The sequence below is a fragment of the Clavelina lepadiformis genome, chromosome 6 (assembly GCF_947623445.1).
Source record: "Clavelina lepadiformis chromosome 6, kaClaLepa1.1, whole genome shotgun sequence".
Classification (NCBI taxonomy): domain Eukaryota; kingdom Metazoa; phylum Chordata; class Ascidiacea; order Aplousobranchia; family Clavelinidae; genus Clavelina; species Clavelina lepadiformis.
This window is the reverse complement of record NC_135245.1, coordinates 4,085,597-4,101,770: the sequence shown is the minus strand read 5'-3', so window position 1 is coordinate 4,101,770 and position 16,174 is coordinate 4,085,597. Positions and strand designations below refer to the sequence as shown.

The 16,174-nt window shown below is 36.0% G+C and overlaps 2 protein-coding genes across 2 annotated transcripts; one reads left to right on the top strand and one right to left on the bottom strand.

Annotated features, from left to right (window-relative positions):
• Positions 1–1,843: 1,843 nt before the first annotated feature.
• LOC143462922 (UTP--glucose-1-phosphate uridylyltransferase-like) lies at positions 1,844–7,024 on the top strand. The gene is given in 11 exon segments (XM_076961239.1): positions 1,844–2,068; positions 2,196–2,330; positions 2,471–3,042; positions 3,154–3,271; positions 3,944–4,143; positions 4,308–4,399; positions 4,613–4,810; positions 5,019–5,097; positions 5,244–5,410; positions 5,711–5,815; positions 6,167–7,024. Coding segments are annotated over 8 exon segments (969 nt in total). The 5' UTR covers positions 1,844–2,068; positions 2,196–2,330; positions 2,471–3,042; positions 3,154–3,251; the 3' UTR covers positions 6,275–7,024.
• A 3,175-nt stretch (positions 7,025–10,199) lies between these two features.
• On the bottom strand, positions 10,200–14,556 carry LOC143462911 (retinoschisin-like). The gene is made up of 9 exons (XM_076961227.1): positions 13,279–14,556; positions 12,974–13,039; positions 12,371–12,481; positions 12,042–12,236; positions 11,839–11,952; positions 11,599–11,718; positions 11,241–11,384; positions 10,809–10,981; positions 10,200–10,509 (listed from the first exon to the last, which is right to left on the bottom strand). The coding sequence occupies exons 1-9, from the start codon at positions 13,544–13,546 to the stop codon at positions 10,369–10,371; spliced, it is 1,332 nt and encodes a 443-aa protein (XP_076817342.1). The 5' UTR covers positions 13,547–14,556; the 3' UTR covers positions 10,200–10,368.
• Between the last annotated feature and the right edge of the window lie 1,618 nt (positions 14,557–16,174).

Below are 16,174 nucleotides of genomic sequence, written 5' to 3'. Positions count from 1 at the left end.
TTTCGTTACAATGCTCATGAACTACCTTAACCCAGCTGCAAAATAAAACCCTGCAAAGTTTCACATTTGACATTGCTGCTGCAGCAGTGGTTGTTTGTTTGGATGGTCTTTTGTCTAGACCGTACCTTAACTAGAGCTTTAACTAATGCCGCATAAACCAATCTGTACCGTATTTCATTTGTTATTTCACGCTCGAAATAAAATGCTGTGCGCCTGTCAGTGACATTTGCAAAATAAATTAACCGGTCAACATGGTCAGTGACATTGACACGCAAACAAACCAATGAGAAAACACGTCAATAAAAAGCTAAAAATCATACACTGCTATAACAAATATAATGTAAATATAACAATATATAATATTCCATGGAAAAATACAATTAATTGAGGTCAAACCCAATTTTAGATGTCTATGTGGTACTGTGAACGCAACTTCCGCAACAACGTAAACTATACGTCACTGGATACACCTACTCTGATTTAAAATTCTGAGTCAATTTTTAAAGCCCATGGTTTGCAAATTGTCGATCGATGGTCTCCGTTGAAGGCATGACTACGGCGAAGTGCTCTCACCGTTTTTGTTCATGTACAGTAGGCTACTTTGAATCCACCATTAGTTTCTACAGAGTAATTATTATTATTATCATTGTAAAGATTTTATTGTGTCACATTTAGCGTATGTGTATTGCATTATGCACATCGTAAATGGCACAACCATTACTAAATAATATTTTCACAAAGTGTTCAAAATATAACTGCAATCGTCATTACTTGGACATGAGCTTTACCTTACCTGCTTTCACTGCTAGCTCAGACTGTAAATATTTGCACTGGCCATAGACATCATAATTCATTTGTGTGATGTCAATGCTAACGTGCAGTAACAAGGCTTGTTTGTTGGTTCTGCTTTTGCAGTAGGTCAGTAGGTTGTAAACGTCCGATTTAACGCTTGCAGAGTACAAAAAAATGCTTTGTCTTTTTAAATATGTTTTAATCATCAAAATTAATGAATCTTATTCTTAAGTGAAATAATCAAAATTTGTTCAACCATTTTGGTCAAGCATAATTTAGTGTAGGTGCAGCATGCGCACTTTTCTATCTTCTCTTGAAAAAGTGGGTTACGAGAAAGGGTGTAGGATAATTTTTTACCCTTGGCGTAGCGCTTCAGTAGTTAAGCGAAAATCGATGAAGGTTATAATTTGTCCAGTATCAAAATGTACTTTTTGTAAAAATTTGGCTTCTTTAGACCCCACCGTTAGAAAGCGGTTTATGACTAATACACTGACTTAACAACTCACAGATGTATGATTACAGCAAAAAAAGATGTGTTTAGTGATCCATAGACCATAGGTCGATTGCAACCCATCAGTTTGCTTTTAAGTCGGTCGTCATGCTCAAACGGTTGCCCACCGCGATTTTAACATTGTGTCACGAAAATTACCGAGAAAGTCTTGATAACTTGACGTAAAAGCATCATCTTTCATTGCAACAGCAAACCTAGAGCGATATCCCAATCCAGTTGTGGCAAAATATTTGCACTTGTAATTGTTTTTGTTATCTGTGTTTTCTTTCTCTCGAACTTCGGTTTTTTCTGGTATTTTTACGTTTTTATCGTACACTGATTTCTTTTGTGCACAGTATTGTAACTTTGTGGATTTTTATGTAATTTGTCGCTTAACGCTTCGATAGAGTTGACCACAAAGGTGTTATAGGCGTCTTTTCGCGATTGGTAGCTTGCAGGCATTGTTGTGTAATTGGATTTTCCTTTGATGCAAAACATTGCTCGAGGGGGCATTCTAGACTTACGGGCCCAGAGTGAAAACCTTCGTTCTCGTTGTGTTACACGAGTCCGCTTTAAACAAGTTTTAATCATCGCTTTTACTGTACAAGTACGTCAATAACTCCTCTTACATTGTTTAACCGAGGATTTTCCAAGATGAGACGCCATTATAAGCGTTTTGTATGCGGTTTGGTAAGGCAACTTTTCAGGGAGTTTCGGCGACTATGTAGACACAATCTTGATTTTTCCATTTACAGCAGTCACGATGGCCGACGAGAACTCAAGCAGGTAAACGGTTCGATAGAAATTTCTTCGATGACTAAAAAAGTCGTTATTGCGGAATAGAATGCGAGTGCAGATTTGTATAGTTTTGTGACGGTAATTTTCCGGGATAAAGTAATACGTGCCTTGGTAGATACTAGTGCCAGCGTGTCCCTCATCAAGAAATCGGTTCGGGATAGTTTGAACTCTGTTGAAGAAGCACCCATGTCAGCATCACCAGAAGAAACGCATTTTGTCCTAGCCCGTGCCACAGACATATTTATTGCGGGTAAAGGTAAAGTGTCATTACTCATTACCACTTCGGTCTTTAACCTTTTGATGATTTTTTTCTTTGATTTTTCCTCAATCTTAACTTCCACTTAGCAACATTCCTGATGTTTCACTGCAACTAGCGAGTTTTATTTATAGATTAGGTCATATAGCGAAATGTCGGCGAGACCTATGCAATCTTCAGAGCAAGAGCTGCTCAGCAAATTGGTCGTAGTCAAACTCAGCAATGGCGGCCTCGGTACAAGTGTCACGAGAATATCGGTTTGGTGACACTTAATCACTTGGACAGTTAATCACACGACATTTAATCACGCGACACATAATCACATAATACATAACCACAAAATTTAATCACGATTAAATTTCGGGTGATTAACTGTCTAAGTAATTATGTGTCGGTGATTAAGTGTCGCGTGATTAAGTGTCTGTACACCAGAATATCTTTATGCACTTGTTTTAAGAAGCACTGCATTTTAATTATATAATCCAATGTTTAAGACACTATTTTGCGGTGTAGTTTGTTATCGTGTAGTAATATTTTACCGTTGTGACACTTGTGACACTTTTATCGTTTTTAGCAAATTGTAGATGTAGATACGCGTACACGTTTTCCTTTGTTCCCTACAACTCTTTCCCGAAGCAAGTCACACTACCCGCGAATCCTTTTTCTCGTTGATTAATAATGGTGGTTGGATTGTGGATCGTACACAGTAAGGCAGCTAACACGAAGAAATACATCATTTCGTAGCCTGCAAGGAAAACCAAATGGTAAATTTTTCCATTAAACAAAAATCACTGAAAAGCGATGTCTTTTATTCCAGTCTTTGAACAAGTTGTACGACGCTAGCGTGCCGTTGGTGCTGATGAATTCTTTCAATACCCACGACGACACGAACATGATTCTGCGAAAATACGCGTCATGCAATGTCAAAATATAAGGTTTGTAACCTTATAATATAAGGTACCAGTTACAACTAAACCAGATGGGTTACCATGTGAGTATATACTGCTATTTTCATTCAACGATGAGACAAGTTTAAGCCTGATTACCTTGCTCCATAGGTGGCTACTTGTGCTAAGCGCAATTGGTAAAATTTTCAAAGTCGCAAACAAATCGAAATTTATTTGCGTGTTTATGTTTTTGGTTTGGCGCAACTAACGTATTGTTGTAAATGATTTGTTTTGATGCTGAATCTCCCGTTTTATGGCCCTTTTAAGCTTTTCGCTGTGACGCCGCAAAAGCATTAAATCGTTTTGAAGGGCGCCGCAGTAAAATTTAATTGGGGACCTACAAGAAAAATTGGCGCTCTTACGCGTGGCGCAATACTGTGGTCACTATTCTTAGCTACCCTGAAGTAGAAGCCGCTCTCGTGTAACATAAATTCTATGCATTTTTGGATGCAAATAATTTATTGCAAAAAACCCTATTGTTTCGCCATACTTTTAAATATGCATGTGATTGTTTCAAAAACCTGTTGTTTTGTTGCTACTACGTACACTCTTTTTGTTGCATCGTCACAAGCTTCGGTGTGTTTGCTTGTGCTGCAAACCCGGGCTATTGTCTTGTATCCTTCTGCCGATTTATGTATTAAGAGTGTTTTGTTACCACAGATATCCGCGAATAAACAAGGAATCTCTGCTTCCTATTGCACAAACCTGCGATGACCCGCTGGAGGCCTGGTACCCTCCAGGTCACGGCGATGTGTACGAGTGTTTCGCCAAATCCGATTTACTCAAGAAATTTCTAGACGAAGGCCGGGAGTTCATGTTCGTTTCAAATATCGACAACCTTGGCGCTACAGTTGACCTTCGTATCCTTTTAACAGTAACAACGCATTTCCGGTGGTTTATTGGCGACATCTAGCGGCAGTTGTTGAGCTCGTTTCAAAACTTTTAGTCATTTTGGTTTCGTTAAATATAATATTAAAAAGTATAAGCTTTATGTTATGTTTTTTCTTAACTGGTCTTGTTAAAGGTATCTTGAATATGTTGGCCAACCCTGCCGACCAATCAAAGCCTTGTGAATTCGTCATGGAAGTAACTGATAAGACGCGAGCCGACGTCAAAGTAAGGAATTAACTCGAAACTTCAGTCAACTAATAAAATAGCTTTTTAATAGTCATTGACGTTGGTAGTGGTTAAGTGTAATAATTACAAGGGATAACCGCAACGGTGATAATACTGCGTCTGTCTATAACGTTGTTTAGCTCTGCAATTGCAAATATTTCATATCTTTGTTAAATGACTTTAAATTCATCCCGAAACATTTTCATTTCACAGGGAGGAACTCTGATTGAGTATGAGAAAAAACTCCGTTTGCTTGAGATCGCTCAAGTGCCCAAGGAATACGTAGATGAGTTCAAGAGCGTCTCCAAGTTCAAGATTTTCAACACCAACAATTTATGGATGAAGATGTCAGCCGTCCAACGTCTTTCTGACTCCAGTGAACTCGACATGGAAGTCATTGTTAATAATAAGGTGAGGTTTTTATCCCTCTTAGTTGTTGGCGGTTGACGAAATATAATTTAACTTTGCTGCATTTGTTTCTGGTCTCTTTAAAACTTTTGATGATTAGTTATAGTTTTGTTATTTTATGTTTCCTTGGGTGAGGATTTGTTACTGCGTAGTGCATGTCAATAAAGACTTTTTATGAAGTTTAGAAATTTGTCTTGTTTATACATAACAGAGATTGTCAAACGGCACCAACGTCATTCAGCTAGAGACTGCTTGCGGCGCTGGAATATAAAATTTTAATAATGCAATTGGTAAGTCTAAAAATATATGACCCCAAAAGTTTTTGATATTTGTCTCATTTGTCTCAAAACTCTCATTGTCTTTTGAATGAAAATTTACAAATTTTCAAAATTTAACGGAGTTTTCGTCAACCTTAACTTCCTTTACTACCCTCCAGGCATCAACGTACCGCGTAGTCGCTTCCTCCCAGTGAAGAAGACATCGGACCTCCTCCTTGTGATGAGCAACCTCTACGAGCTCACCCACGGCAGTATGAGGATGAGCAGTCATCGACAATTCCCGACCACTCCGCTGGTCAAGCTTGGAGATGAACATTTCTCCAAGGTAATGTCAGCAGTGAAAGTACTCAGTTGTTTCTTCAGCTAAAGTACATCCCTATTTCATAGATGCTTTTCTTTGCTGTACTTTTTGTTGCTGTAGTATAAGTGACTTTCCATTTGTTTGTTTATTTTCATCAAAGAATAAAACGATTTCAAACTAATGGTTCGAGTTAAAATTTCATGAAGCGTGTTAAAATTGTTTGCTTTTACTCGTCTGAGCGTTTTTCTATCAGTTCGATTATTTAGAATGTTTTAATGTGCAATCTTATTGACCAGTTTAATTCATCCGAAGTTATCGTTTCAGATTCACAAGTTTTTGGGTCGGTTCGCAAACATCCCTGATATGCTCGAATTAGATCATCTCACGGTCAGTGGTGACGTCACGTTTGGGAAGGATGTCACTCTCAAGGTGATTTTAGCATTTTGCTCATATTTTACTAAACACTTACTCTTGAGGTTTTAGATTATTCTTAATATTTATTGTTATGTCATATCTTCCAGATAATTTTTTTTCTGTCAAACCACAAAATTTATCTGTAGCACTTGCATTCAGTTGTACAGCAATAATTTGAAATTTACTAAGTTGACGAAAACTATTTAATGTCAACATCCAATTTTTCATGTAAAATCATACTTGTCTCTGCATAAAAATAAATATTATTGTTAATATGCTGTCTCCGCATCATGAATCTTGTAACTCCGCATCTCTTCATCAGAATTTTTCCTCAGGATTTTTAATGTTTTTCATCCTTCTCATCAGGGAACTGTTATTATCATCGCTAATCACGGAGAGAGGATCGATATCCCATCCGGAGCTTTCCTGGAGAACAAGATCGTGACCGGCAACCTCCGCATCCTCGATCATTGAATTCTCATTTCATCATCAACTTGTTTTTTTTTCTTCTTCCGTCCTCTTATATATGACATCTTAAATTATGCAAAGCGCGTTCTGCAAAATTTAATTTGTGATGAAAAGCAAAAATATTTTCATAATTCAACAAACATCCAAAACAAAATCTTTCCCGATGCGTACATATGTAAAAGTTGTTTGAGAACTGAGTTGTCTTTCATTCTATCAAAATTGCCCAGATAATAAGCGAACTGAGGTTATCGACCTACTTTGCTAACTTGATGCTGTGTCGTTGTTGGGTAAGAGCATGCGCAGTGTACACTTATTTCATATGCTCCTTGCTGGTGTCAGTAATCTTAATACAATTTTATTTGCCAAAAGTTTTTGGCAACTTCTACTTTTCTGCTTGGTGTAAGCTCAACAAAATTCTATGCTTTGCATCTCCTATATGCTGTTGCATCGCAGGCAAATGGGTCCCTGAGACGTATAATACTTGTGTTTTTCAGTTTAAGTCGTGATCAATGAAATTCGGTAATTGTGCGCCATTTTCAGAGTTGCTTGTTCCTTTTCTTGTTTGTTTGTGTAAGACTCTTGTATTCTGGTAAACTCCTCATATCCATCTAACTATACTGGGATTGCGATTTTTTGTAAGATTCTGATAACACTATAGCTTCTATGTAGACTTATTTATTGTAGTTGTTGTTCAATGTGTTTGCGTTAATTCCTTCCAATTGCTACATTTCTCTTAACAATGAAAATTCTTCCATACATCTCGACCTTAAGTCAGTCAGTGTTTTCGCTTGACGAGTTTCAGTTGTCATTGCAAATGGGCCTGCATAATTATAATCTAATAAATTATCGCGAAATAGAAAATGAGTTGTTGTTTATTTTCTAGAAGACAGATTTTTTTGGAATTAAACCGTCGTTAAATTGTTTCGAGGTTTCCGGTATACTTAATCAGTCAGTTATTCAAAATGTGAAGTTGCTTAACAATTTTGCTTCCTGTCGTAAAAGTTATGAATTTAAATAAATTCACAGAAATTGTTGTAGAATTGAATAAATCAGTAAAAGTTGCAAAAAATTCTGATAAATTGAATTATCAAAGCAATAAAAATTCAAATAAATCAACACAAATGAAACAAAAATTTTAAAGAATTTCAAATAAGTTCATGGTAACTACAAGAAACTTAGAAAGAATCAAAAAAATTTGAAGAAACTTAAAAAAATTGATATACCCTATCACATTTGCGAAAAAGTATGTTAACTATACAAGCATATGTGCTGGCGTCAGTAATCTTGATAAAAACTTTTATTCGCCGAAAGTCAGAAAATTTCATTAAGTTTGATCCAGGCATTAGTCTTCTGATGAAACTTGGGTGCAAAGTTTTAAAGGAAAACTTGGATATACAGAATTTAATACACAGAATTGGCGTTGAAAACAATTGAATAAATTCCTGTATTGAACATTTTTTGTCACAACTACACTTGCACTACTACTAGTTGTTTGTGTTTCACGTACAATAGTTTCTGAGTATCCGTTTGAATATCAAAAGACATATTTTATAATCGTTGTTCCAAAAGTAATTGATAAATGGTATACTTTATCAGGTTTTTTTACTTTTGACATAATTGATCTTTACTTTACTTTACAATATCGTATTTGCGGCAGATGTATACTTGTATCTTGAACATGAGTGAGTTTTTAACAATTAAAATTAGATTGGCAACTGCCATGCATGCTGACTACCTCGTATGAGGGTTTAATTACATTTCTTTACCACAAATCATGTACAAACTTGACTTTTTCTGTATTCCTAAAGTTGTATTCTTCAATAAATCCAAAGTAATATCTTACTGTATAACAAAAAGCCTTATCTTTTAAAACGAAAGTAAAATGAAATTAATTGAAAGTTATAAACTCAAAATTTCATAAACTCTTATAATTTTACCTTTGTTTTATCAATAGCCATTTATATTGGACGTTTTGCCACAAGCCAGAAGAACGCAGAAACCAAGAAAAACCGAGTGTTGCTGCTGCACTAGAAATGTATCAGAAAAGTTTGGGAACCCTTGTTTTCGCCTTTGTTTTGAAGAAGAGATGGCCACCATTTACGTGTCCGAGAATTTTAACGCTTTTACTAAAGGACGAATTGTGCAAGGGATGATTTTTGGTATCAGTAATAAAATGAGCTAAATCTTAATACGGAAAACAGTTTGCTTTAGCTTGGAATTTTGGTAAGGATATAATGAAAAACTATACTTTTTTGGAATGAGTAATACGCCTTGGTGTGCATCACTTTTGGCGTGCAAATAACTGTGGTGTGCACGTGACGTAACTTATAACGCTGCAGTCTGGCTAATTCTGACGTCTTGCTGTGTTTAGGAAGCAATTTTCCGGCACAAACAGGTTTGTGCCGGCAAGCTGAGCTATGCCTACACCGGTAACTTATTCGTATGGTATATATATGCATATATACCGTTTTTACGTTCAGATAACAACAGAATAAGCCGGTGTTTCCCAAACGTTTTTGTCCCAAGCCCCACTTTTGCTTTCAAAAAAATGTACGCCCTGCAATCAGTGGCGTATTTGCAACGGAATTTTCACCATACCGCAGTTATAGGCTATATATCAGAGGTACGATTAACAAAAGCAAGTAACATGTTGCGGATATACATATAGATATACGTCATGTTGTATACCGTTTTGTACTTTTTAAGTTGTTCTCTAGTATTTCACATTATAGGTTTGTTTGTACACGTTTTCAAGCGTTTACACGTTTACATGTTTTCTCCACTTCATTTTGAAGCTGTCCTGCCCTAGGCATGAAACGCAGCGCTCTTTGACTCGCCGCAGAAAAATAAGTAGACCGACGGGATGGTAATTAAATTTTTAGTCTGGGTGTGGTGCCTGGCTTGAAGGTCTTTGTTATGCTGTCATTTGCCGGCAAATAAATTTGGTTTTAATAAGATTTGGCTGATGTGACTGGCCGTTAGTGGAAGAAATCTAACGTAAATTGGAGAGCGCGAAGTATTGACGTCTTGTTTGCCGGTTGCCCTCACAGAACCGATAACGGCTTTTAATACGGTGGTACTCTCATCAAAATACAATTCCAACGAGGACTTTGAAGAATTTCTGTTAGAATTTTTTTGTGTCAGCATTGCCGCACATGCCGCCCGTAAAAAGCTTTTCTGTTGTTATTTGCTTGGTTGCTATTTGCTTTTCTGCTGCTATTTCTTTTGCGTAAAGATCATGCTTCACTCCGTTTACTCTGGCAATCGAAGGAGATGTACGGCCAGTGTCCAAGATGGGTGAAATACTTTTTCGCTAATGTATTTGAACTTGTACATCGAGATACGCTCTAAGCAGAGCCAAGTTGGAGGTAACGCCATGCAGCTGACTTCCCATATGTTTTATGGCAGCCAGGAAAGAACATCACGACAGCTCGAGAAATTTTCCTTACTATCGACTTACCTGATGAACGTCAAGTCATTAGATATAAGATATGGTTTTACTGAAATTTGAGTTAGTTCTGAACTATGCAATGTAATATCTTGATTTGTTTCTATTGCATACGAGTATTATTGTTAACTATAGTCACATTTTTTCAGGACAGGAACCATTGGTTAATGCTAATTAGCTGTATGGACTGTATTGAAAATTAAAGAAATTTTTATATCTCCCCACCCAAACCTAAAGCCACCAGGATAAAATTTGATGTAATTAATTCCTCGAGCTTAATTTCTCTAACATTCTTCAGCCTACCATTTACGGCAATGCAAAACGGAGAACAGGATTCCCATGATATGTTATTTTTTAGGCTTCCGCGTTTTCCCAATTTATGTCCTTCAAAGATTTGTAATATTGCCCTGGACATATGCAGCTATATACTAACAACCACTTAAATCGAACGTTTGCAATGTATGCTCACATAACACAATATCAAGAGCTAACATGTTTATTATTGATATGTTAATTGTTCCGTACAGTAGAAACTTTGCTCGTGAAGAATATGAATTATGAGATTGCAAACAAACTTACACGGTATATAGAGGAAAGATTCAATAGCAGATGACAAATATTCATTGAAAAGTTTTGCAGAAATTCTTAACCGTTAACAGGTATAGTATTCTACACGAAGGGCTGCTAAAGTGCCATGCCATGTTTGTACAAGGATTCGGAAATATCTCGCGGTCACTGGAGCCGGAAAATCGTTTCTAACGATGCCATTGTTGTCCCGGTTACCTTGAAAAATCTGCAGGAAAATGCTGACTAATAATTTCAAAAATTTAACTGGATAAAATTTATAAGCACAAAAGTTTGCAAAATCATCAACGTGGAATGCTTATATAATACTTAAGACGCTAATGGTTAAAATTGCTACCGTAGTTTCAATGCACGATTCAGAAACCCTGGATTGCTTCTGTTCCATTCGCGTAACATTTCATGAACACTAACAGTTAGCTTAGTTATGCATGGGTGCTTACGTAATTTAGTTTTTGTTGCGGTCAACTCTCTGAAACAATCATATAGGAACCACAAGAATGAACTTACCAAATCTTGTCCTTGATTGTTTTGTACAATCTGCAAATCGTTCTCGGTGAAGCCATGCGCTATTTTGTAACCAGTCGTCCAATATGAACCACCGTATGGAATACCTTGAGTTGCAACAGCAACAACAGTCGTAGATGTTTTTAAATCCACTTGAAGCCAGTCATCGCGATGAGCTAACAAACAAGTAAGAAAACTGTAAGTTAAAAAGTGGGCAAATCATTCTCCTCGTATATATGTCGAATTAAATTAAAAGGCTTTTAATAAAACCATGTAAAATGCATAAATATCTAAGCAATATTATCGAACAACATCACAATATAGCAAATATTTCTGTTTTCGGAAGAAAAGTGATTTAAAATTATTAAAACAACATTTGGCAACTGCGGCAATTTGTCAAGTCACAATGAAAACTTCATCTAGTTGCTCATTTACGTGGATGTGGTGACAGCCAACTTCCAGATGTTTCCAATCGGGCATGATACGGTGGGTAACTGCTACTATGTAACCGTGAGGCGGTAATATCGTTATTTCCTACTCTGCCGTCCTCCATACCAACAGCGCGTACACAATCACTTGCTGAAATTACAAAAATGAGTTAAACAAGAGTTAAATAAAGCTATAATCTAAATGGTTATAAAATTCAATATAAATATTAAACTTCTTACTAAATAATTTTGAAAAAGCATATCCGATTAGCGCATAATAAAAAACCTTAAGTTTGAATTTTTTTAAACGAAAATCACCGAACCCATACATCGGCTTTTTAGTTATGTGAAGGAAATTTACAAACCGTTATATGTTTCGCAGTTTGTTCCGAAATATCCAGCGAGACATCGGCAGGTGTAGTTCATGTCTTCTTCCCACACACAAACTCCTGTTTGACCGCAGGGAGATAGATCACAGGGATTACCTACAAATACTTTCTATTATGAGTGATTCGAGTTGAATGCTGAGCTCAATATTACGTCATAATCACAATTTGCTTTGAATTTACTGCAATAATCGCCGAGTTTGTTTCAAGAAAGTTCACTTTGAACTGAACAATCGCTTCCTTCGTATCCTTCATCACATTCACAAATTGTTCGGCCGATTTGATTGATGCAAGTTCCTCTTCCAGAGCATGAGTCGGAATTACAATCATCAACTGAAAATTTTAACAAGTTTGATAAAAACAGATGCAAAATTTAGACTTGTTGTTTGTAAAAACAAATTTAAAGTCAGTTAAAAACCTACCCACACACACTGGAGTATCTTTTGTCCATTGTTTAGTTTTCTGACAAGTTGCAACTAGAAAATTTTTTACTTCATAAGCCACCACGTGTCTATCGTTGCATCTGTATGTAATGTTTTCCTTATAAGGAACCAGCTGACCAATTTCTCGAGAGATCGTTCCGTTATTGGGCGCCGACGGCACCACGCACGAGATTCCTGCGCAAAATAATGCAATTTTTTATAAACCAAACTATATAGATATAATCAAATTTTAAGGAGTCGTCATTAAAAATATCCCAAAAATCAACTCAAATACACTCGTTTATATTTTTGTTATGAAAACTATTCACTTATGGAGCAGTCATGTCCTTCGTAATCATCAGTGCAGTTGCATATATACGAGTTTCCATCGTTGATACAAGTTCCTCCATTTTTGCATGGCATGTGGTCGCATTGATCGACTAAATATTTGTTTGCATGTAATGGATTATATTCATAAACTCATTGTCATCAATCAATCAATTAGCAATAACAATTAGTCACGTTAATACTAACAACACAGAGAAAACATGATTGACATTGATTGGTTAAATATATGTCCATTATACAAATAAATAAATAAATAAAATAATAAAAACAATAGAATTAGAAAAGCCAAAAAATTTTATCGCAGCTGGAAATAGATTACATTGCAATCAGCTATAGGTGACATGCTTTTATTGTTTGTCGTATATTAGAAAAAAATCAGGTAACAATCAGTTAACCGGGAAATAAAATGGCGAACATGAATGGACAAAATAAAAAGATAAATCGTATTATGAGATGCAATTAAATTCGCAAGCGTTTAAAGATAAATCTTCCAACTTGGTAATAATTACAATAAATTTACAAAAACCATACGACAGTATAATATTAAGTCAACAAAAAGTAATGTTATTAAAAAAATAACCAACCTTCCATAGCGTAATGATGCAATCCAATCAAGCTTTCGAGCTTTGCGGTAATATTTGCAAGGATAACTGAACAAATCCAGCATAAATTATTATATAGTTTTTTAATTTTTGTAAAGTAATTTAAGAAATTGCAATACGTGGTATTTGAGATTTAATAGTGAATTGGTCAATAAAAACTTAACATTTTTGCACCGATAAGGTTAATTTTCAAACTGCCATTAATATAACCATGCAGGTGAAGTTATTCGATATAAGCAATTCAGTTATGATATAAAAGATATGAATTTTATTTTTTTCGAACTTACCATGTATTTGAGCAATTTCGCTCGGATCACAAGTACAAGTTCCGGGAAGCCCCCTGGGTCCTTGAGCTCCCTGGGGTCCAACTGGCCCAATTCCTCCAGCTTTGCCAGGTAATCCTCTTTGAGTCCTTAACGTTTCCATATCTGGTAACGAATCCTGCTGGGTCGGTGATAATCGTATGGGCATACACGCTTCTCTATCCAAGCTCATCACTCCTTTCCACGAGAAATACGTCATCAGCAATAACCACGAAATATGGAGAGAAATCATTTTGATTGGTTCAACAAAATCGTAACGTTTGCGATCTGAGAATTAATGAGCACATTAGAGTTAATCGGTTTAATTTATCAAATGTTTTTGCTGAAAACGAATCTGCCTTGCACTATAAAGATATGAAGCTATTATTACATTTAGAGATCTGTTTCACTGGTGAGTAAAAGTGAGTATTTTTTCTTTACGAAATCAACGCCTACTGGAAGTTTACTTAAATTTTCGTTGTGTTCAATGGCACTTATAATATCATCCGCTGTTATATCACATGCATGCAAGATAAGACTAAAAATCCTGGAAATCTTTTTCTCACTCCACACAAAGCTTTTTTCTTTTCTATTTGCTTTTTTCGTTCATTTTCTGCACTTCATTAGCGAAGCACACAGGCTAATGTAAAAATATTCACAACGGTTAGTGAAAGCTTATCAAGATTTGTAATCTCGCCCACGTGGTTTCAGTTAATTCAAATGTATTGTCAACTGTCGTTTTAGGTTTCATTTAGTAATACACTCGAATGAACTTTGTGGATCAAAATATTTAGTTCGAACTTTTTGAAGATTTTCAACGTTTTATTTTACCGATTGGGGTTTATATTTTATTGATTTATATTGCGTAAGTTTTAACCAAAGGATCAGCAGAATTGCTTCCTCTGTTGATGCTGACATCACAATCATATTTGCATCAAGAGATGATGGTCTGACTGACTATAACAAGTCTACATACTTTCTCTGGTGGTGATTGTCTTTTCACAGCTAAATGTCCATTCGGAAAGAAAGCTTTCTCGGGTGCAAAACGTAACTATCTGGTGCTCAAAATGGGTCAAAAAAGCTCCTTTGTAATCTAAGTAATTCCAAATCGGGGACATTTAATGCACACTCGCGCATACCGATGCACACTTTTTGTTGCCTACTGGTGCTCACCAGTCTTTGAAAATGACGCCGCCGGTGCACAAAAACTTACATTCCATACTGGGCCAAGTGTATTTGCTGACAAAATTGTTCCTACGACTCTTGGTTGATAAGTTTTACTGATTCAGACCGAACTTGTAAACCTTTTTTTCGAACACGAAGGTCGATCGTCATTGGCTTTAACGATTAGGTTTCGATCTTGACTAAGTGACATTACATATACTGTACGTTAGAGTTAGTCACTGAATAGGTTAATGACATAGTGCGAAAGGATTAGCAAAGTGAAGTCAAGTACCTTGTTTATCACAATCGTACAGCAGTATCAGTAATTTACCTATGACTAATACATAAGACTGTAGATGAAGTGGGAATTCTGAAGATAATTTATCGTTTACAGAGACACAGTATGAGTTAACTGAGAGCGAATTTCGCAAACGCACGAATGCCAAGCGCATAAATATAATCTTTATAGAAAACATAAATTGGGAAATGTTCAATGCCCGGAGGAAGCCAAGGCACACAGTAACTGTGAGGTGATGACTACAACATGGAATCACAAAGGATGCTATTCATTTAACTGTGCCATCTGATATTACAAGCTCTCAGAAGATGGTTTAAAAACTTACGCCAAAGGGCTTTGAAAGCACGTTATGTTTCTCAAATCATAAAAGCTGCGAGTGATGAGCAAATTTTAACAATTGCACTATTAACAATTTTGAAAAGATTTTTATTTTAACAAAACAAAGCTTGAAAAGAAATCTATTGAATTCACTATATGCCAGTCATTCTGGCCAATATTCAAATCGGTATCCATGGCAGCAATGTTTAATACTTTTATTTGTAAAATTAGCTTTTATGATTATGTACAGACTACAGTAGACTCCGCTTATTATTATGACCACTTTGGGACCACACTATTTGTGTCATAATATCCGCTTGGTCACACTAACCGATACTGCTACAATCGGCCCACCGTTGGGTCGGTACAGTTAGACACAAAATAACAAAAACATTAATTTTATCCTTTATTTCATCTACCTTAAACAGCAACATTATGGTCAAAGTTTAAGTGAATAAGTAAGCGAATTGAGAATACACATGACATGGTACAATACCTAATTATTACAACTATACTTAATTATTAACACAAACAAGTTGAATTCAACTGAAAAGTTTTGATCAACAGGTTGTCTTAGAAATTAATCCTGTTTTTGGCAGTTTTTCCAAGACATGGCTGAAAACAATTCATCTGAAATCACGCAGTGGATAAAATTGTCGCCAGTGGTTAAGACATATAGCCTACTTATTGAACAAATCTGTATGTTGAAAATTTGTGTTTATGATCTCAACAACAAGATCGTTAGAATCAGAAGTCGCGGAACCTAATCTTTTATGTGCGTGGAACTTTGAGATTATTTGTTTTAATTCATAAACCGCAGACTGCGCCGTAGGTTGTAGCTGTGTTTCGCATATTTTGAAAATCGGTTGAAATTGGTGTTGGTACTTGAAAACTTGCTGTGATTGTTGTGTCAACAAGGTATTTTAAAAAGGAAGCTGTATCTCTGTCCCAAGACACACTTAGTTTTACAACAGTTAAAGATGTAATAATTTGAATTGACCACTTTTGACCGTCCAGGCTTTTTGCCCAGACGGTCAAACAAATTAAACAAATGGAAATTAATATGTGTTTATCTGAACGTATGCAAGTCATTCCTAGGAC

What these genes read in the sequence shown, in the direction of transcription:
- LOC143462911 (XM_076961227.1), bottom strand. Translation starts at nt 13,546, where the DNA reads ATGATTTCTCTCCATATTTCGTGGTTATTGCTGATGACGTATTTCTCG. An exon ending in GCATCATTACGCTATGGAAG is followed by an intron (nt 12,482 to 12,973) that starts GTTGGTTATTTT and finishes ACAAATATTTAG; the next exon opens with TCGATCAATGCGACCACATG. An exon ending in AGATACTCCAGTGTGTGTGG is followed by an intron (nt 11,953 to 12,041) that starts GTAGGTTTTTAA and finishes TAAAATTTTCAG; the next exon opens with TTGATGATTGTAATTCCGAC.